Source organism: Gorilla gorilla, chromosome 16 (genome assembly GCF_029281585.2).
Source record: "Gorilla gorilla gorilla isolate KB3781 chromosome 16, NHGRI_mGorGor1-v2.1_pri, whole genome shotgun sequence".
Taxonomy (NCBI): Eukaryota; Metazoa; Chordata; class Mammalia; order Primates; family Hominidae; genus Gorilla; species Gorilla gorilla.
Genome location: NC_073240.2, coordinates 67,084,967 through 67,106,790, shown reverse-complemented (window position 1 = coordinate 67,106,790; position 21,824 = coordinate 67,084,967). Strand labels below are relative to the sequence as shown.

General features: G+C 43.1%; 1 protein-coding gene across 5 annotated transcripts in view; it reads right to left on the bottom strand.

Annotated features, from left to right (window-relative positions):
* The window catches only part of DIS3L (DIS3 like exosome 3'-5' exoribonuclease), a 40,078-nt gene that overhangs the window by 11,515 nt on the left and 6,739 nt on the right, over positions 1-21,824 (bottom strand). For 4 of the 5 annotated variants that reach the window (XM_019010698.3, XM_004056366.4, XM_031002352.3 and 1 more), the window contains exons 3-9: positions 14,924-15,052; positions 13,035-13,170; positions 9,952-10,128; positions 7,752-7,830; positions 6,655-6,834; positions 3,258-3,427; positions 1,161-1,322 (exon numbers count right to left, since the gene is read on the bottom strand). In XM_019010698.3, coding sequence (XP_018866243.1) covers positions 1,161-1,322; positions 3,258-3,427; positions 6,655-6,834; positions 7,752-7,830; positions 9,952-10,128; positions 13,035-13,170; positions 14,924-15,052 — 1,033 coding nt within the window. Of the gene's footprint in view, positions 1-1,160; positions 1,323-3,257; positions 3,428-6,654; positions 6,835-7,751; positions 7,831-9,951; positions 10,129-13,034; positions 13,171-14,923; positions 15,053-21,824 lie in introns of those variants that run through there. The other variant, XM_055362665.1, reaches the window with a different exon arrangement.

Sequence of the window (21,824 nt, the reverse complement as noted above, 5' to 3'; positions counted from 1 at the left end):
AAATCTTTTATACCCTTTGACTTGGTAATCTCACTTTAAGGATTACATTCCAAGAGAATGATCAAAAAGAAATTAAAAAGCGGTGTTTATAAAAATGTTCAAAGTAACATTTTTTTTTTTTTTTTTTGAGACAGAGTCTCGCTCTGTCACCCAGGCTGGAGTGCAACGGTGCGATCTCGGCTCACTGCAACCTCCGCCTCCCTGGTTCAAGCAATTCTCCTGCCTCAGCCTCCCGAGTAGCTGGGATTATAGGTGCCCACCACTAGGCCTAGATACTTTTTTTGTGTGCTTTTAGTAGAGACGGGGTTTCATCATGTTGGCCAGGCTGGTCTCAAACTCCTGACCTGGTGATTCACCTGCCTTGGCCTCCCAAAGTGCTGGGATTACAGGCATGAGCCACCATGCCTGGCCTACATTTTTTTATAACACTGAAAAATTAGACAGCTGAATGCCCAAAAATCGAGAAATGCTTAAGCAAACTAGGGTAAGTCAATATACCGTAATTTACCATAACCATTAAAATAAGTAGGCTATGTCAATATATAAAAATAATTTTAAGTGAAAGAAGCAGAACAGAAATTAGTGTGTGCACACAATGAATATAGTCATGCAAGAATAATACACAAGATTTATGAGGGTTTTAAAAGATCATAAAGTGATGGAAATAGCTGATGTTTTATGTTTATGAGATTTTTGTTTTCTGTAAAGGTCACAAAAACTGTTTCATAATGAGCATAATTTTTGACCCATGGGTTGGAGATGTATGGATCCCAGGAATCCACCCCCTGCAGCTTTATGCAGCCTCTGGTTGAATGATTTGGACAGAGAGTGTGGAGCTCAGTTGGGTCTGTAACTAGGTGTCCTTGTAGTTGCTGGGGATGGATGTATACTGACTATGAGACACTGACATATCATTTTTAAGCCCAGTTGGAAAATATAAAAATTTGAGAGCTATGAGGCTATAGAAAACTAATTCTACACTTGAAGCTGACTTCAGTTTGGTCCAAATACAGAATAAAGAGGAGTGAGATTTTTCCATTATCTGTGGCTTTACACAGTGGGTTGTTCCACAGCACAAAGACTTTTCTTTCTTAATGATGAAACAACAACAAAAGCAAAAAGAAAATGTCACTAGATCAAAGCCTTCTGGAAAATCTGACCTGAGCTTCTGAGAAAGGAATAACTGAAATACTGTTTTCCACCAGGATGGTTGCAATTTCCCCTTCCAGATCTCCGATTCTTCCTAAAACACGCACAAAATGTCCATTTGGATACACAGATGTTGACTCCCAGGAATCGATGCGCACGACCACCCTGAAGTCCTGCACAAAAGGAAAAAATAAAACACAGCTGAGCACCAGGAGTTAAGTGGGTCAATTAGAGGCATCAAACAAACAAGAGGCAAACAATACTGGGTTCCAAGGAGAGTGGCCAGTTGCAAATAGTGGTGTATGGTAGGGTTTTTTTTTTGTTTTTCATTCTTCCTATTACTAAATTGCCAGATGGTATGAAATGCTTGACCCAATGCTTTGAAGGGAGGCATTACCTCTCTACATCAATGAAGAGGGCTGGAAATTTTAGTCTGCTGAAGAGAGCCGACTGTAATACATTCTAGTTAACGCTTGCAACACTAGGGGAAAACTCAATTATGCATGCTCCAAATTAAGTTTTAAAACAACAATCTTAATGTTTTGTGTGTGGGAGGTAGTTCCTAATTTCTTTGAAGTCTATTTTATTTTATTTTTTTCGAGATGGAGTCTTGCTCTATCACCCAGGCTGGAATGCAGTGGTGCTATCTTGGCTCACTGCAGCCTATGCCTCCCGGGTTCAAGTAATCCTCCTGCCTCAGCCTCTCACATAGCTAGGATTACAAGCATGTACCACCATGCCCAGCTAATTTTTTTTTTTTTTTTTTTTTAGTAGAAATGGGGTTTCACCATGTTGGCCAGGCTGGTCTTGAACTCCTAGCCTCAAGTGATCCACCTGCCTCGGCCTCCCAAAGTGTTGGGATTACAGGCATGAGCCACTGCGCCTGGCCTCTTTGAAGACCTCTTAAGATGGTCTTTGGTGGAGAAGAAGGTGTCGTGTAAACTGAATCCCCACTACCCCAAAATTCCAGCAAACCATGGGAATGGAAAATGTATTAGGTGCAACTGGCCTGGAGAGCCTGCATAAGGCTTCAAGATGTAAAAGCACAATGGCTAGGTTACTGGCTGGGGACATCCTGCTTTAGTGTCTCATTTACAAACTGTAAAATATCAGGGGGAATTAAATTGGGCAATGCCCATACTTTTTGACATAAGTAAAGGTTAATTTCTAACCTTCTTGTTTATGTCTTCTCTCCAGTGCTATATTCCTTTATGGATAATCAATTCTGTGAAGTACCACTACATCATCCCTACAGGGCAGAGTGATCGTATTTCTATATTGCTTGCTGGAGGAAAGCTTGCTAGTGTTGGCAAAGTGTATCTATAGAAAGTTTCTATGTTGGACAGCTGGATAATGTATGTTCTCTCTGGTTGTCCTACACAGCTCTTTCTAGGACAATTTCTCTCTGGCCTGAATTTATTAACCACAGACTACTTAATGGATGGTTTTCATATATTTAGAATTTTTTAAAAAACAGAATCTTGGGGCTGGGCACAGTGGCTCATGCCTGTGATTCCAGCACTTTGGGGGGCCAAGGCAGGAGGACTGCTTGAGGTCAGGAGTTCAAGACCAGCGTGTGCAACAAAGTGAGACCCCATCTCTACAAAAAAAGAATTAAAAAACATAAAAACACGGCTGGGCATGGTAGCTCACACCTGTAATTCCAACACTTTGGGAGGCGGAGGTGGTGGATCATGAGGTCAGGAGTTTGAGACCAGCCTGGCCAACACAGTGAAACCCCATCTCTACTAAAAATACAAAAATTAGCCGGGCGTGGTGGCGGGAGCCTGTAATCCCAGCTACTCGGGAGGCTGAGGCAGGGGAACTGCCTGAACCCGGGAGGTGGAGGTTGCAATGAGCTGAGATCACGCCACTACACTCCAGCCTGGGTGACAGAGTGAGACTCTGTCTTGGAAAAACAAAAGAACAACAACAACAACAAAAAACCCCAAAAAACACATCCCAGTATCTTGGAATGCCAGATGCCATCAATAATTTATTTCTTGATATGCAAAGGAATTAACAATGCTTTCTGGTACTGCTAAAAAGCTGGAAAGACAGAAGGAGAAAGCGTAGAGATCCCATAGTAGAGGTAGAATGCCAACTACCTGGAGGGTTTCTGCTTGCTGAGTGCTAATTCGAATTTTGGGAATTCTGTAATCCCAAGGTGTAACCAGGATTTTCTGAGCATTTTTGCCCTGAGATTGGACCTCTTCTTTGGACGGAAATGTCACCACATAATCCCGCCAGTTCTTCTGAAGTATGCCCACCACTCGACCTTTGGCAAAACAAAACAAAACAAGGCATTAACTAGTTAGGTGCCATCTATCTGGACTCTGACCACCTCAAGCAGTAAGGAAAAGAACAAGAAATACAGTGTCCTATTTTTTTTCAAGCACATCCACCCAACTCAGGAATGTTTTTGAAAGGAAGCTTTGATTAACAACAATAACGGCCAGGCATGGTGGCTCATGCCCGTAATCCCAGCACTTTGGGAGGCCGGGGCAGGAGGATCACTTGAGGCCAGGAGTTCAAGACCAGCCTGGCTAACATGGTGAAACCCCACCTCTACTAAAAATACAAAAATTAGCTGGGCATGGTGGCGTGCGCCTGTGATCACAGCTGTTTAGGAGGCTAAGGCAGGAGAATCGCCTGAACCTGGGAGGCGGAAGTTGCAGTGAGCCGAGATGCACCACTACACTCCAGCCTGGGCAACAGAGTGAGACGCCGTCTCAATAACAAACACATAAACAAAAACCAAAACACACACATAACAACAACAAGAAAAGGTATGTTTGAAGATTTGCCTTCTTGGTATTTTATTTTAAAGATGGATAATTTAAAAACACTTTTTGTTTTTGTTTGTTTCTTTTTTTTTTTTTTTTAAGAAACAGGATCTCACTATGCTGCCCAGGCTAGAGTGCACTGGCTATTCACAGATACTATCATAATACGTTACAGTCTCAAACTCCTGGGCTCAATCCATCCTCCTGGGTAGCTGGGTCTATAGGCACGTGCCATCATGCCCAGCAAAGACGGGTAACTTTTAAAATAACACTGTCAGTATGCTCTCTCTTCCTGAGATAACATTTAGAATCCACTTGTCCCATTTTCTCTCTTTTGCCATTATCTTATCAATCTCATTTTGGTATATTGGGAAAAGTCAATGATTTTCACTCTTGTTTTAAACCATGCCCTCAACTGCGCGTTTTCAGTCTTTCTTGCCTTCTCTCACTAGCTAACCTTATTTGGTCCATTATACACAGAAAAGTGTACAGATCATAAGACTGATACACAACACTTTCAATCATCACTGACTGAAGCCGAGACCAAACTTTAATAGTTAAAAATGTTCTCTTTTTTCTTTTTTCACAAATATTTACTGAGCTCCAACCAGGTATGAGGCTTTGTTCTAGGTACAGGGAATATAGCAGCACCACAACAAGTAAAGTCCTTGATTTCATGGGGTTTATATAAAATCAGTTTGGGTGTCTGTGGGGGTGGAAAATAGACCAAAAAAAAAAAAATGTGAAGTTGTGACAGTTGCTAAGAAAGATACAAGGTAGGGTAAGGTGATCAAGAGTGACAGAGGGTCAGAAGTGGCAGCTATTTTAAATAAAGTGACATTTGAACAGTGACTTGAGGGAAGTGAGGAAAACAGATGTGAGGATATTTGGGGAAAGCTTCATCCAGGTGGTGGAAAAAACAAGTTGTCACTGCGGCTGGAGCAAAGCATGAAGAGGAAAATGGCAGAAGGTGGCCTCAGCTGGTGGGACCCTGCAGGCCATGGTAAGGACTTTGGATTTTATTCTGAGTGAAACAGGAACCAGCCATTGAGGAGTTTTGAGCAGAGAAATGACAGGAGCCAACTCTTGCTTTCTTTTTCTTTTTTCTTTTTTTGAGACAATGTCTTGCTCTCTTGCCCAGGCTGGAGTGTAGTAGCATTATCTTGGCTCACTGCAACCTCCGCCTCCTAGGTTCAAGCGATTCTTGTGCCTCAGCTTCCCAGTAGCTGGGACTACAGGTGTGCACCACTACGCCCGGCTAATTTTTGTATTTTTAGTAGAGACAGGGTTTCACCATGTTGGCCAGGCTGGTCTCGAACTCCTGACCTCAAGTGACCCATCCACCTCAGCTTCCCAAAGTGCTGGGATTACAGGCATGAGCCACAGCACCCAGCTCAACTCACTTTCTGAAGGATCACTGTGTCGCTGAGTGGAGAAAAGACTACATGGGGAGGGGCAAGGGTGGGAGCAGGAAGAGCAGTGAGGAGGCTGCTTCGACAATCTTGAGGTACCAGTGGACTGAAGCAGGAGAGCTGTGGGGGAAGTGTGGCAGATGGCTGAATTCAGGCCATGCATTAGGGTTGGAGTTGCCAGCATTTACTGATGAGTAAAAAAAAAAAAAAGTCAAGGATAACCCCAAGGTGTCTTGGGTTGACCAAGAATGAATTTGCCCTTTACTGAGACTGGGGAACACGTGGGGAAGAGCAGGTCTAGGGGTGAAATCAGGAGCCTGTGTGGGACACGTTAAGTCTGAGATGCCCATTAGACGTCCAGGGGAAGATGCCAAATAGACAACTGAGTAAACAAAACTGGAAGCCAAGGAAGGGCCAGAGATTAAAATTAAAATTAAAATTAAAGGACCGCAGGAGATCCCTGAGGGAGAGAGTGCAGAGAACAGAAGATCCAGCATGGGGCCCTTGCACATCCAAGAGGACAATGAGATGGAGAGCCAGGAGGAGAACTGAGAAGAGCAGCCAGCAGGGTGGGAGAACTGGGAGGAGCCCCAGGGAAGGCAGAGGGTCCCCCGCCAAATGCTGCTGACAGCTTCCAGACGATGGAGGCTGACCAGTGCTCAGGCAATGGGGTCACTGGTGACCTTGGCAAGAACAATTTTAGAGGAGTAGGGCTTGGGAGGTGTCAGAATGGCAGGCATGAGAGACCAGCAGGGAGGAAGAGAGAATGTGGAGTTAACTATACTCTTGACTTTAATGATAAGCGGCAGCAGCTGAAAGGGACATGGGACTCAGAGAGGATTTTTGATTTTAAGATGGAAGCCATTACAGCATATTTGGGTGCTGATAAGAGTAAAATAAACCTGCAGAGAGGGAAAATTGATAATGGAGGGGAAGAGACTATATCTCGTGTTAGGAACTATTATTGTACAACCTGTGACTATAGTTAATAACAATGTACTGTATTCTTGAAAATTGCTAAGAGAGTAGATCGTAAGTGTTTTCATCACATAGTGAGGTTAATGCATAGGTTAATTAGCTCAGTCTAGCATTCTCCAATGCATTATATCAAAACATCATATTATATTATACACAGTAAATACACAAAAATCATCATATTATACACAATAAATACAGTTTTTGTCAATTTAAATAAAATAAATAAATAAATAAATAAAATAAGGGCAGTATTTCTGGATTGCTAAAGAGGAGACAAATATAATTCCACAAGAAAAATGGACATTGGAGTGGCTCTGCAGCTGGCTCACCTGTAGGCATGGGCTCACTTGGGGACTCGCCCGAAGCCTTGTCGTCACAGTCATTCTCACACAGGGCTACGGTTCTTCCTTTCCATTCATTTTTAGGAAGCAGCTCCACAACTACCACATCTCCATGAATTGAGCGGTTTCGAGCCTTCATCCCATGGATTAGGATGTCACTGACTAAATCTGTGTTTGGGGCAGCACAGAAAAAACCCATAAAGCCAAGGGAATGGCACACCAGTGAGGCATTCCGCGCATGATATACTTGAAGTCTAATCAGTACTCCTGCAAGTAAAGCTTTTTCTTTTCAAAGGTAGAGTCAAACTTTTGTTCTGCAGGTTAGGAATGAAGAATTGCTGGCACCATGTCATACTGTATATTGAGCTTTCATAAGTGCCGCCCTCAATCATCTTTTTAAAAAAATCCCCATCCCCCTCACCACCTTTTAAAAAGGTATTAGTTCCCTGCATGCAACTATGTGAGCCTATGCTGGACTTCTGTCAAATACCTTTAGGATCCTACACAGCCAAGGGAGTGGTCAGTGGGCTGAGGAACTATAGATAGGGCAGAACCGACAGGGAGAATGCTGACGAGCAAGGGCCTGAAGAAAGCCAGTTTCTCATTCTCTCTCCACCCAGCCATGCTCCTTTGACTAGCAGGGTTTCTTTTTCACCCTGTCATTACAGAACTAAGAACTACACCTGATTATGATACAACTTATTTACACATTTTTTCATTTTTATTACTTAAAAAAAATTTACTCCAATAAAGCAATATAGCACATTGAGGCAGCACAGAGTAATATGTTAAAATCACAGCCAAACTGCCTTGGCTACAAATTCAACTCCACCACTTACCAGGTGTGTGACCTTGGGCAAGTTACTTTGCTTCTCTGTGTTGTAGTTTAAATTTATTGCAATAAAATCAGAAATTATAGACAAAAAGCTAGGGGAACCACCCCCCGCCACAATCCCACATACCCAATGTATGTAGGCATACATAACAGGGTACATATGACATGACAATTTCAACTTTGCTTTCTTCATTGTATAACGTCAGAATAAAAAAGGAGTATGGAAATTTATGTAAGGTTTATACTGAACCTGAATCTTTACTGCTGGCTCCTTGAAGTCGAACAAACGCTTCTATTTGGGCTCTGTGTTTGTTGACATTCAGAATTCCCTAAAATCATAATTTAAAAAATCAATATGAAAAATGTTCTTTTCCACCTGGTTTATCTCCAAAAGGTCCAGTTTTTAAAATTATGTGAAAACATCCCCATAATATTCTTTTAAGGTTTGTGATCCCTTTAGGAATTTTATATATATATATATATACACACACACACACACACACCACACATATATACACACACACATATACACTTTTTTTTTCGAGATGTACACACACACACATATATATACACACACACATATATATACACACACACACACACACATATACACTTTTTTTTCTCTTTTTGTCGAGATGGAGTCCTGCTCTGTCACCCAGGCAGGAGTGCGGTGTCACAATCTCAGCTCACTGCAACCCCTGCCTCCCAGGTTGAAGCAATTCTCCTGCCTCAGCCTCCCAGGTAGCTGGGATTACAGGTGTCACCACCACGCTCAGCTAATTTTTTGTATTTTTAGTAGAGACAGGGTTTCTCCATGTTGGTCAGGCTGGTCTTGAACTCGTGACCTTGTGATCCACCTCGGCCTCCCAAAGTGCTGGGATTACAGGCATGAGAAACCATGCGCAGGTAGGAATAATATTAATCACTAAGGTTTATTTTCTTTGGAGAAAAATACCATCATTTTGAACTACTCTTAGCTATACAAAGTGCTGAAAGTACCAGGCTCTATCTTATGTAACTGATGAGTAGTCTTTTAAAAATCTTCTATCTCAAAATATCCTCCCAGGGGCTAGGCACGGTAGCTCACGCCTGTAATCCCAGCATTTTGGGAGGCTGAGGTGGGTGGATCACGAGGTCAAGAGATCGAGACCATTCTGGCCAACACGGTGAAACCCCGTCTCTACTAAAAATACAAAAATTAGCTGGGCATGGTGGCGTGTGCCTGTAATCCCAGCTACTCAAGAGGCTGAGGCAGAAGAATCACTTGAACCTGGGAGGCAGAGGTTGCAGTAAGCCGAGATTGCACCACTGCACTCCATCCTGGTGATAGAGTGAGACTGCATCTCAAAAAAATAAAAATAAAAAAAAAATTAAATTAAATTAAAATTTAAAAAAGTCCTCCCCATAAACTTTACTACTAAGTTGGAAACATTAGCCTCTCTAGACATACTCATTTAAAATCCCCACACTTTTAGGGAGTGGCTTTGGAGTGACGCTCTTAGATTGTGGTTGACAATCTACTGAGTTGCTCATTAGAAATGCAAAATCCACTATAGAACAATTCTGTATCTTGATTGCGGTGGTGGATACACAAATCTATGCATGTGATAAAACTGCATAGAGCTACACACACATACACACATAAATGAGTGCATATAAAACTGTTGAAATCTGAATAAAAATTGTATCTGATTCCTTCCCAAGACCCTGACAGCATCTGGGTTCTAGGGTCCTGGGAGGATCACAAAGAGGCCCTTGAAAGGGGCAGAGAAAAAAATGGCAAAGGAGGAAAGCAGCTAAATTTCACCAATTTTACAACATCACCAAACCTCCAGACCTTGATTCAAAGAGATATGTTTTTTTCTAGTGACAGGAGGCATTTACCAGGCAACTTCCACAGTCTGCTTGTATGATATTCGATATGTAACAGAATTAAGGACATCATCGCAGAGTAGCTTCAAGCTGGGCAATCAGTGTCTATGGAAAGAATGACTCCCAAGCCACCTGAAACACTGACAGCCCTGACTTACTCATGCCCATCTTGTTTGCAGCCTGTGAAATCAGAGGCCTGTGACAGGATGCAGTAAAAAGAGGAGAAAACATACTGGCTGGTCCTGACAGATTCTTTTTTTTTTTTTTTTTTAATTGAGAGATTCTCACTGTCACCCAGGCTGGAGTGCAGTGGTGCAATCATGGCTCACTGCAGCCTCAACCATCCAGGCTGAAGTGATCCTCCTGCCTCAACCTCCCGAGTAATCTGGGAGTACAGGTGCACACTACCACACCTGGCTAATTTTTAAATTTTTTCTAGAGACAGGGTTTCACTGTGTTGCCCAGTCTGGTCTCCAGCTCCTGGGCTAAAGCAATCTATCAGCCTTAGCCAAAGTGCTGGGATTACAGGCATGAGCCACTGTGCCCAACCCTGACACATTCTAAATTACCACCCTCACCTGGATATAGCGTCCAGATTTAATCCCAGCTTCTAACACTTCCAGGGGAAGATGTTCTGGGTACTCCTTCCCATGGCTCTCCTGACTCTCATTCTCTCTCTCCCGTCGAGACTGAAGGATAGAATCACAAAGCTCGTGGGCAGCTTTTAAATCAGGCCAGAAGTTGTCCAGGTAATTCTGTATTTAATAAAGGCACAGAGAAACACGGTCAGAAGGTACTGATTCTTCATCATGGTACTATGACAGAAACTCCTGACTAGGAATTGCTGGCCTGCCGTTTTGAGGGGGTGCTCAGTGAGCAGGACTTCCTGAGCCTCACTCCACCATTCATTCTCTACTACCACATTAGCCCCTGAGCCTGCCAAATGAGCCCCAGGAGGCCACTCCACTGTGGAACACTTCCACCTCCTAGGCTACTTTGTGCTTTCAAATCTCTTTCTCTCCACACACACCACATACACACCTGCACACGTCCAGGCAGCCTGTCTTTATGTGTATCTAATTGCTGCAGACAATGGCCTATATGTACTTTTTTTTGAGACAGGGCCTCATTCTATAGCCCAAGCTGGATGCAGTGGCATAATCTTGGCTCACTGCAGCCTTGACCTCCCCCTGCCTTAAGCAATCCTCCCACCTCAGCCCCCCAAGTGGCTGGGACTAGAGGCGCATGCTACCACACATGGCTAATTTTTTTATTTTTTGTAGAGATGAGGTCTCACTATGTTGCCCAGGCTGGTCTCAAACTCCTGGGCTCAGTGATCCTCCTGCCCTGGCCACCCACAGTGCTGGGATTACAGGCGTGAGCCACTATGCCCAGCAATATGTGTACATTCTTGTCTTTTTTTTTTTTTTAAGGGACAGGGTCTTGCTCTGTTGCCCATCCTGGAGTACAAGTGGCGTGATCTTGGCTCACTGGTCTTGCTCTGTTGCCCATGCTGGAGTACAAGTGGCATGATCTTGGCTCACTGTAGCCTTGACCTCCTGGGCTCAAGTGATCCTCCGCTTCAGCCTTCCAAAGTGCTGGATTACAGGCGTGGGCCACTGTGCCAGGCCATTCTTGTCTTTTTTATGTATTTTAACTCAACTTTAAGTCTGAGGGGTAGAGTCTAGCACATTCTCTGTTCTCAAATTGAAAAGAAAACAGGTTATACTTTGTCAACTCCAGCAATTCTCCCACTAATTTCAGAGTCCTGTTCAAACTGCTTCCTTTCTTTCTCTACTCCTTCCAGAAATTCTGTCTGTGCTAATGTCAGTGCCCCAGTTCTATGGTCACTTATCACTTATCAACACTACACTTTGTCATTATGAACTACCTCTTCAAGGGGGATTTATCATCTTGGCTCTTCTCCATCTAACTTCAAGTCCCCACAGAGAATTCTAGGCTTCCCTTTCATCTGAACTTCACAATATCTCTTTTTTCTACTATCATTCACCTCTATGAAGCCCTTGGTCACACAGTTTTCTTGAGAAACACTATAGAAAATAAAACTGTACTATACCACTGGACTACAAAGAAAAGTAATTTTCACAAAAAGTAGAAAAATGTAATTTTAGTCAACTGTCCTCTGCAGGAACAAGACATGATGTATTGCAACAGAAAAAACAAGTGACACTGCCATTAATATCCAGCGCCCCTGGAATTCTCTGGCATGCCAGAGCACTTTCTTATAGCAGGGCCAAGAAAATTCTATTGGCAAATCTTTAGCAATATATGCACCTGGGAACCCTTATAGAATTTGCAATTCAAAACCCAACTAGACTTTCTATAAACTGACAGGGGTAATACAGGGCCTTATTCTAGTTTCTGCACCAAAAAGTGATATCAACAAGTGAAACCTAATTGACCAGCTGGGCAGACAGAAGCGACCAGCGATCTGTTGAGAGATTAACAGTCATCCTACTCTCACAAAAGGTACCTAAGAGATAGGAAGAACTGCGTTGCTGAGACAGCCCAAAGAAACAGTCACTGATAATGCCACTCCTGTCTGAGATCTGTACTAAGCAGATCTGACAGCATTCACATAAATAATACCACATCTCAACCCTTTCATTTATCCCTATTAACCCCTATGAACATTCACAAGTGGGGAAGAGTGAAGAACAGTTGGAAAAAAAGACTGGCCTTTAAGACAGTTTGTTTCGTGTGCATTTTCAGAAAAATAACTTGGAAGGCAGTATAGCATGGTGGCTAAGAGCTTTGGGGTCCGATTGCCTGGATTTTAATCATAGCCCTACCATTTTCTACTGTGTGACTTTTAACAAGTTACTTAGCCTTTCTGTGTTTCCATTTCCTTACCAATAAGATTAAATTATAATACCTACCTCATAGGGTTGTTGCAAGAATTAAATGAAATAATACACACAGAAAAGTGGCTGGCATAGATGTGTTGGTTATTACCATTAGGTAGAACCATGTCAAACTGCCATTTTATAGGTCAACAATAAGAATATTGGCAATTTTATTCAACCTATTATCATCATCATCACCATTACTATTACTGTTATAGTTACAAATGTTAGTTTACTGTCAGTAGGAGTTTACTGGGCTGGTATTAGATGCTGTGGGCCTTATAGTCAAAGTTGGTCTGAATTTGTGAAAGTCAACATTAAATAGTTGGGGCATAATGAAGAAGTAGAACTTCATTTGTTGAGACAGGGTCTTACTCTGTCACTCAGGCATTAGTACAGTGGTGTGTTCACGGCTCACTGCAGCTTCCATCTCCCAGGCTCCAGGGATTCTTCCATCTCAGCCTCTTGAGTAGCTGGGACTACAGGTGCATGCCACCATGCTTGGAGATATATATATATATATATATATATATATATTTTTTTTTTTTTTTTTTTCCCTGTAGAGACAAGGTCTCACTAGATTGCCCAGCTGATCTTGAACTCCTAAGATCAAGTGATCTTCCCATCTCAGCCTCCCAAGTGCTGGGATTACAGGCATGAGTCACCACGCCTGGCCAAAATGGAACTTAACGTCTATTCCTCTTTTCTCTTTTCTGTGTTACCAAAGGGATCTAGAGCCTTATGGGTACTACTTAGAAAATGAGCACTCATACATATACAACATCTGGAAATACCTTGAAAGTAATCACGAATACTCCTTCTGTTTCACTTCCATACTGCTGAATTGCCTCTTCATCTTCCGTCACCATAACAATTGGCATCCTGTCCTGGCAGTGATGATAGTACCAAACAGCTGCGTTGTATATGCTCCTGGAAAAGCAAAGGGCACATGAGCTCTCCCCAGGCAGACAAACACAAGCTCTTGTTCAGAATTTCACATCTGGCTTTTGCTATCCTTTGGTCTATATAGATAACCATTCATTCATTCAACAAATACTTCTGGAGTATCCATTATAAAGAAGCCCTGGGCTGGGTGCTCTGGGGGATACAAATATGAACCAGAAAGAACCTGACTTCTCTTCCCTAAGACATCCAACCACCACTGCAACCACTTTCATTTCTTGATATGGCCTAGAAACCATGAGGCTCTGCCATCTTTTACACCATTTAACTGGGGCAGCACACGAGATGACAAGCTATGTTATGTGAGGCTTAAAAGATGAAGAAGCAAGTCTTTGGCTAAAAGAAAAACTAAGGTGCAAGTAGTTGAAGATCATAATCCAATAGGGTCTGATATGGAACCATATGAAATGCCTGGAAATCTTCCAAAAAAGAACTGGAACTGGGAAACAGAGAACTGGGAAACAGGTCTGGAGAACTGTGTGCAGGACTGGATTGACTGACTGATTGAGACAGGGTCTTACTCTGTCGCCCAGGCTGGAATGTAGTGGTGAACAATGGCTCTCTGCAACCTCAATTCCCAGGCTCAAGTGATCCTCCTGCCTTAGCCTCCTGAGTAGCTGGGACTACAGGTGCACATCACCATCCCTGGCTAATTTTTAACTTTTTGTACAGATAGGGTCTCACTATGTTATCCAGGCTGGTCTCGAACTCCTGATCCTCTTGCCTCAGCCTCCCAAAGTGCTGGGATTATAAGCATGAGCCACCATGCCCAGCTTTCAAGGTAACTTCTGAGGCACATTCCGTGTGGCTCATCAGCAGCACTGATGGAGTCTTCATTTCCTACAGCAGCAGCACATCCTTCACCACCTTCCCTCCATCTCCATTTCCATCTCACTCTCCCCGCTTCTTCACTCCTGCTTCTGGGAATTGCTTTCCACATAAACACTCCACACTCAAGGACTCGCTTTAGGCTCTGCTTTCAGCAGACTTAAATCAGGACACTGTATTTCCTGAAGCAGCTTTTTCAGAATTAAATGACCAGTTTCAGTTTAATAAGACTGGGAGTAGGAGCCTGGCTGGGCACAGTGGCTGACATCTATAATCCCAGCATTTTGGGAGGCCAAGACAAGTGGATCGCTTGAACTCAGGAACTGAAGACCAGCCTGGGCTAATGGGACCCCGTTTCTACAAAATATACAAAAATTAGCCGAGTGTGGCGGCAGCTACTTGGCCTGTGTTCCCAGCTACTTGGGAGGCTGAGGTGGGAGGATAACTTGAGCTCAGGAGGTCGAGGCTGCAGTGAGTTGTGATCATACCATTGCACTCCAGCCTGGGTGACAGAGCAAAAAACCCTGTCTCAAAATAAATAAATAAATAAATAAATAAACGAAAAAGGAGCTCTTCTGCCTTCTCCATACATACACGCATTAAAGTTATGACTTCTAGGTCACTGGAGTGATCCTGACAGCTGCTAGGGTCTGGGGCAAACATATTCTGGGTACCTATATCTTCCTAACTGCAATTTTTAAAAAATGTATCAGTTATACATTCAAATGATATATCTAAAATATTGACATGGTAAGCATTTCGGTGTTAATCATGGTTCCAGAATAATTGTTGGTTTGTTCTAGCAGACTATTTAGATCAACTCCCAAACAGCCAATGATGAGGAAATGAAAGAAGATGACAGTGTGAAAACAGCAGCAAGTCAGGGCCATACCTGGTCTGCCACTTCTCCATGGACTCTCCTCTTTCCCGTGGCAGATAGCAGCATTGCTGGAATTCATTAGCAAAGAGAATGCAATCATGACGCGCATCCTTCAGCAGGTTTCGCAGTTTGTTATACTGTCTGTGACACAGAGGAGAAAAATAAATCTAACAAAGCAGGTACTCATCCACTGCTATCTCTTGCTAAGGATCAAAAAAGGATGGGGTATTTTAGAGCAAAAGATTGATTACTTTAAACCTGAAGAACATGTATTTATATTGGTCTCAGTGTGCTCAGTCCTATCGGGCTGCTATTGTTTCTCGATTTTGCCTGCTAGAAGGTGCTTGGGCAGGGCCTAGTTAATTAGTTTGCAGATCAATTAAACTTCTTCTCTCTCCTTTCCCCTTCAGAGACTTCCAGCCATTTTATTATGTAATTATACCACCTTGCCCTGCCTAGCCCCTTCTTCAAAGCCTGAGTGCACGGAGGCAAGCAGAGAGTTTAGCACTTTATTTTTGGACCTCACTTTGTTCTATAAATGTCATTAAGCATGAATACATTTGACTTTTTGCTGGCAGCCCTAGACAAGAACATGTAAGGTAAATAAGTTTGGAGATTTATCTGTGAATTTTATTTATGCAGCCACCCTGATTTACATAAATGAGAGCTAGCCTCATCTGTCAGACAACTAACAGAAAGTTTTAAGGTTTTGTCCATCAAGAGATCCTTCCCATGGCCGAGGAAGGAGGATGGTTTGAGGCCAGGAGTTCAACACCAGCATGGGCAACATAGGGAGACCCTGTCTCTACCAAAAAATACAAAAATTAGCGTGGTAGCGTGCACCTGTAGTCCCAGCTACTTGGGAGGCTGAGGTGGGAAGATTGCTTGAGCTTGGGAAGTCAAGGCTGCACTGGGCCACTACATTCCAGCCTAGGTTACACAGCGAGACCTTGTCTCAAAAAACAACAACAAAAAAGATCCTTCCCACAATGCTGGCCGAAGCCACAAATCAAACATCAAGTCTCCTATGGGTCAGTTTCTAAGAAGGTGCTTTTCAATAGTCTAGATACTATAAAATTACAGAAAACACTCAGTTATGTTAAAGGGAGTCAACTGCTTATTTAAAGATGAATTTGCTGGGTGTGGTGGCTCATGCCTGTAATCTCAGCACTTTAGGAGGCTGAGGAAGGAGGATTGCTTGAGCCCAGGAGTTGGAGACCAGCTTGTGCCAAGTAGCAAGACCCCATCTTTACACAAATTAAAAATACAAAAATTAGCTGGGCATGGTGGTACGTGCCTGTAGTTCCGGCTACTCGGGAGGCTGAGGCAGGAGGGTCCTTTAAGCCCAGGAGTCTGAGGCTGCAGTGAGCTATGATTGTGCCACTGAACTCCAGCCTGAGGAACAGAATGAGACCCTGTCTCTAACAAAATAAATATAAAATAAAAATGGATTCATATTTAATCAGATTTAACATGTGTTTTAATATAATAACATTTGTACCCTTCCTTCCGCACCTCCAGCCTGCCACCATAGGTTTTAAAAATGGAGTCTTTTCGTTGAAGCAAAGGCCGAACTCCCCAACGAATCTTGTTAAATGCATAAACACTGATCACCAATCTGTGTGGTCTTACACTTTATTAGAAAACAAGAAATAGATTTCACTAGGGCTGGGTGCGGTGGCTCACACATGTAATCCCAGCACTTTGGGAGGCAAGGCGGGAGGATCACGAGGTCAGGAGATCGAGACCATCCTGGCTAACACGGTGAAACCCCGTCTCTACTAAAAATACAAAAAATTAGCCGGGCGTGGTGGCGGGTGCCTGTAGTCCCAGCTACTCAGGAAGTTGAGGCAGGAGATTGGCGTGAACCCTGGAGGCGGAGCTTGCAGTGAGCCGAGATCAGGCCACTGCACTCCAGCCTGGTGACAGAGCGAGACTCCGTCTCAAAAAAAAAAAAGAAATAGATTTTATTTTCTTAGTAATTCTAATTTTGAGTCACTGTGAAAAGAATCATAAATAGCAACTTATAAAATATCCTTTTTTTTTTTTTTTTTTTTTGAGACAGAGTCTTACTCTGTTGCCTAGGTTGGAGTGCAGTGGCACGATCTCGGCTCACTGCAACCTCTGCCTCCCACGTTCAAGTGATTCTCCTGCCCCAGCCTCCCGAGCAGCTGGGATTACAGAAGCCCGCCACCATGCCTGGCTAATTTTGGTATTTTTAGTAGAGACAGGGTTTCACCATGTTTGCCAGGCTGGTCTCAAACTCCTGAGCTCAGGTGATCCACCCGCCTCGGCCTCCCAGAGTGCTGGGATTATAGGCATGAGCCGCCATGCCCGGCCATAAAATATCTTAATAAACAAAGGGATTCAGTTTAATTTCTATGAATGGCAGCTTTTCTTAACAGAATTCCACTTGTACAAACAAAAGCTGTTCCCTCACCCCTCAAGATGCGTAGAACATATTATATCAGTAATTTTCCCACTTTCACAAAGACACTGTATTTTTGAGACAGGGTCTCACTCTGCCACCCAGGCTGGAATGCAGTGGCACGATCATGGCTCACTGCAGCCTCAAACTCCTGGGCTCAGATGATCCTCCCACCTCAGCCTCCTGAGTAGCTGGGACTACAGGCACACCCCACTATGCTCAGCTAATTTTTGTATTTTTTTTGTAGAGACGGGGTCTTGTCATGTTGCCCAGGCTGATCTCAAACTCCTGGGCTCAATCGATCCTCCTGCCTTGGCCTCCCAAAGTGTTGGGATTACAGGTGTGAGCCACCATGCCTGGATAAAGACACATTTAAAACTTATTTTAAAAGCCTCTTAGAAGAGTCTATGCCATATTGTTTTTTTTTTTTTTTTTTTTTTGAAACAGAGTCTCACTCTGTTGCCCAGGCTGGAGTGCAGTGGCACAATCTCGGCTCACTGCAAGCTCCACCTCCCAGGTTCACACCATTCTCCTGCCTCAGCCTCCCGAGTAGCTGGGACTGCAGGTGCCCACCAAGACACCTGGCTAATTTTTTGTATTTTTGGTAGCGACAGGGTTCACCGTATTATTTTTGGTAGCGACGGGGTTCACCGTATTAGCCAGGATGGTCTCGATCTCCTGACCTCATGATCCGCCCACCTCGGCCTCCCAAAGTGCTGGGATTACAGGTATAAGCCACCGCGCCCGGCCTACACACTGTTAACAGTTTGGGCAGGCTTTCACTTTCTGCCTTACACAGTTCAGTAATGTTTAGAATTTTAAGAATGAGCACTTATTTGTTAAGTAACAGGAACAATTTTTGGAGAGATTTCATAAGCATCTGCAATTTGTTATTTCAGAGAAAACACTGAAAAAATATTGCCTGTTCTTCCTTTGTCCCCTAGAAGTTTTTGTTCACTTTACCTACCATCATATTTTGTGCACCATTACAAAGAATCTGAACTTACTGTAGTTATTTGTTTACAAATGATCTCTCTTGCTAAGCATCCTTCATTTAGAAAATCTTTGCTTCTATGTGCCAGGTCTGCTGGGGGAGGTGAGGGGTGCTGCACTGAATGCCCTTGGGAACACCAACTAGACATCCCACTGCATCTGAATAGTGTCCTACGGCATAGATAGGGCAGTGCCCCATGTCTGCAGCAAAGAAAGGAAAAATAGACATACCATACGATCCAGTAATCCCACTTCTGGGTATATACCCAAATTGAAAGCAAGGACTCAAACAGACATTTGTATACCTATGTTCACAGCAACACTACTCACAGTACACAGGCAAAAGGTGGAAGCAATCTATCAATGGATGAATGGATAAACGAAATGTGGACTATATTATTCACATTTAAAAAGGAAGACAGTTCCAACACATGCCATAACATGGGTGAACCCTGACACATTATGCAGAGTGAAATAAGCCACTCACAAAAGGACAAACACTGTGTCATTCCAGTTACATGAGGTACTGAGAGTAGTCAAATTCACAGAGATGGAAAGTAGAATAGCAGAATAGGGGCCAAGGAGAGGAGATAGTGTTTAAGGGGCATAGAGTTTCAGTTAGGACAGATGAAAAGTCCTGGAGACAGATGTTGGTGATGGCTGACAACAAGGCATATGTATTTAATGCTCCCGAACTGTGCACTTAAAAATAGTTAAAATGACAATTTTATGTATGTACATTTTACCACAATTTAAAATAAAGCTATGCTACTTGGCAAAAACAAACCAAACATAAGACAGAACCACCCACTTCAGTGGGATAAGTGCTTGAAAGGAGAAGATGGGAGGGATGGGAAGGCTTTCTGGAGTAGGTGACCCATGAGCTCTGAAGGATGAATAAGTGAGTGGAGACAAAGAGCCCAAGAGACGAGAGCAGGGCGGAATGTGCGAGACAGCAGACAGTAAGGCTTTACTTCAGTGCTTTACCCCCAGGTGCTGAATCAATGCTTTCCAAATGAACAAATGAATGCACAGCCCTACATGATAACAGTGATCCAAGTGCAGGATAATAACGCCCCTGAATAAACTGACATTTCCAGAGCCCCGTTGCCTTTTGCTAAGCTTCATAGACATCACTGCATTTGTTTTCACACCTTCACTTCAGACCCAGGGTTTTTGTTTTTTTGAGACAGGAACTCGCTCTGTTGCTCAGGTTGCAGAGCAGCAGCGCGATCATGGCTCCCTGCAGCCTCAAACTCTCAGGCTCAAGTGGTCTCCCACCTCAGCCTCACAAGTAGCTAGGACTACAGATGCAGGCCACCATGCTCAGCTAATTTTTTTGTTTTTTTTTTTGTATTGAGACAGGGTCTCACTATGTTAGCCAGGCTGATCTCAAATTCCTGAGCTCAAGCTATCTTCTTGCCTTGGCCTCCCAACGTGCTGGGCGTGAGCCACCGTGCAGACCCAGGGATTCTTGAATTCTGTTCTCTGCAAATACTGATGTGCCTGCCACAAGCCAGACCCAGGGGTTACCACCAGATTAGAGTAATGAAAATCCTTCTTAATATTTAGAAAAATATATCACTTAACAAAAAACGTTCTCAATTTTAAGTTTCACTCCTATATATATTTTCTTAGACTTTTAATGCAAGCTTCCATTTGTCAGCTACCTATCAGCCAGATAAAACAAATGAACAAATGGCAAAAGAATATTAATGCAGAAAGCAGGAAACAAACAGCAAATCACTCTGAGTGTGACAGTTGGGTTTGCTTGTAGACATGTGGGCTTACAGTTATCATTTAATAGCGCATACATATGATATAGTCATATTTTTTGCTAGTCAGGATTTTGTAGTGCATATGATGGGACCAGATAGATGAATATCCTGCATGGAGTCAGCAAACAGCACCATGTGCCTTAATCGAATTCGACCAGAATTACAGGAGAACAATGGTTTCAGATAGTCAAGTACAGGCCAGGCGTGGTGGCTCATGCCTGTAATCCTGGCACTTTGGGAGACCAAGGCGGGAGGATCACTTGAGGTCAGGAGTTTGAGACCAGCCTGGCCAACTTGGCAAAACCCTGTCTTTACTAAAAATACAAAAATTAGCCAGGCATGATGGTGGGTGCCTGTATTCCCAGCTATCCAGGAGGCTGAGGCAGGAGAACCACTTGAACCCAGGAGGCAGAGGTTGCAGTGAGCTGAGATGGCACCACTGCACTCCAGCCTGGGTGACAGAGCGAGACTCCTTCTCATAAATAAATAAATAAATAAATAAATAAATAAATAAATATAAATTCAACTCTTACAGAAAAACCTTAGTTCCTTGGACTGGCTTGGATGTTTTCTAAAACTCCATCATCTTAATGTTTTAAGCAATTTCTTAGAGGGGCAGTTAAACCTACCTTCTTTAGGTTGATTATTTTTACTATTTTTATTCAGTGGTGACCTTACCTACAGATGCAACAACCCTTTCCGCTGCTGACTGTTCTCTCTAAGGATTAGAAGTGGGAGTCCCACACCAGTGGAAAGACCTACAAAGTGAATTCTGTACTAAATGTGTTTCATCACCTGGATTTTGCAGAACCCAGGTAGGGTCTCACAGACTTACCTTCAGACACCACTGAGTTTTCTACAAGTTTATATTGCCATTTATATTAGACAATACTCACAAAACATTTTTATGGAGTACATTTGGGGCCATCTGAACGACTGCCTTCTAACTGCACTGCCATTTGGCGTCAGTGCGGCCCTCTCAGATGCCCCAGAGACACTTCAAACTCTCGACCTTGACTCCCCTGCCCCCAGGCTTCCTCTAGTGTTCCCTCTCTCCATCCAGTCATGTAGGCCAGAAACCTCAGTGATACTCTTGACCCCACCTTCCCCGCCATCTCACATACCTAAATCTGTCACTAGTTCTAGAGATTTTAAAAAAGAGCAGCTTTATTGAGATATAATTCACATACCATAAAATTTGCCCTTAAAACACACACAGTTCAGTGATTTTTAGTATAGTCACAGTTATGCAACCATCACTGTTGATCTAATTACAGAACATTTTAATCACTCGGAAAAGAAACCTGTATCCATCCATTAAGCAGTCATTGCCTGTTCCCCTTGATCCCAGCCCCCGGCAACCACTAATCTACTTTCTGTTGCTATTGATATACCTGTTCTGGACATTTTACATAAATGGAATTATACAACATATGATGTTTTTATGTGTGCTCTGGCTTCTTCCACTTAGCATGTTTTTGTGGTTTATCCACGTTGTAGCATCTATCAGTACGTCATTCCATCTTATGGCTGAATAATATTCCCCTGTATGGATAGTCCACATTTTGCTTAACCATAATCAATTAACGGACATTTGGGATGTTTCCATGTTTTGGCTATGATGAAGAAAGCTGCCATGAACATTTGCGTATGATGTTTTCATTTTTATTTATTTATTTATTTTTGGAGATGGAGTCTTGCTCTGTCACCCAGG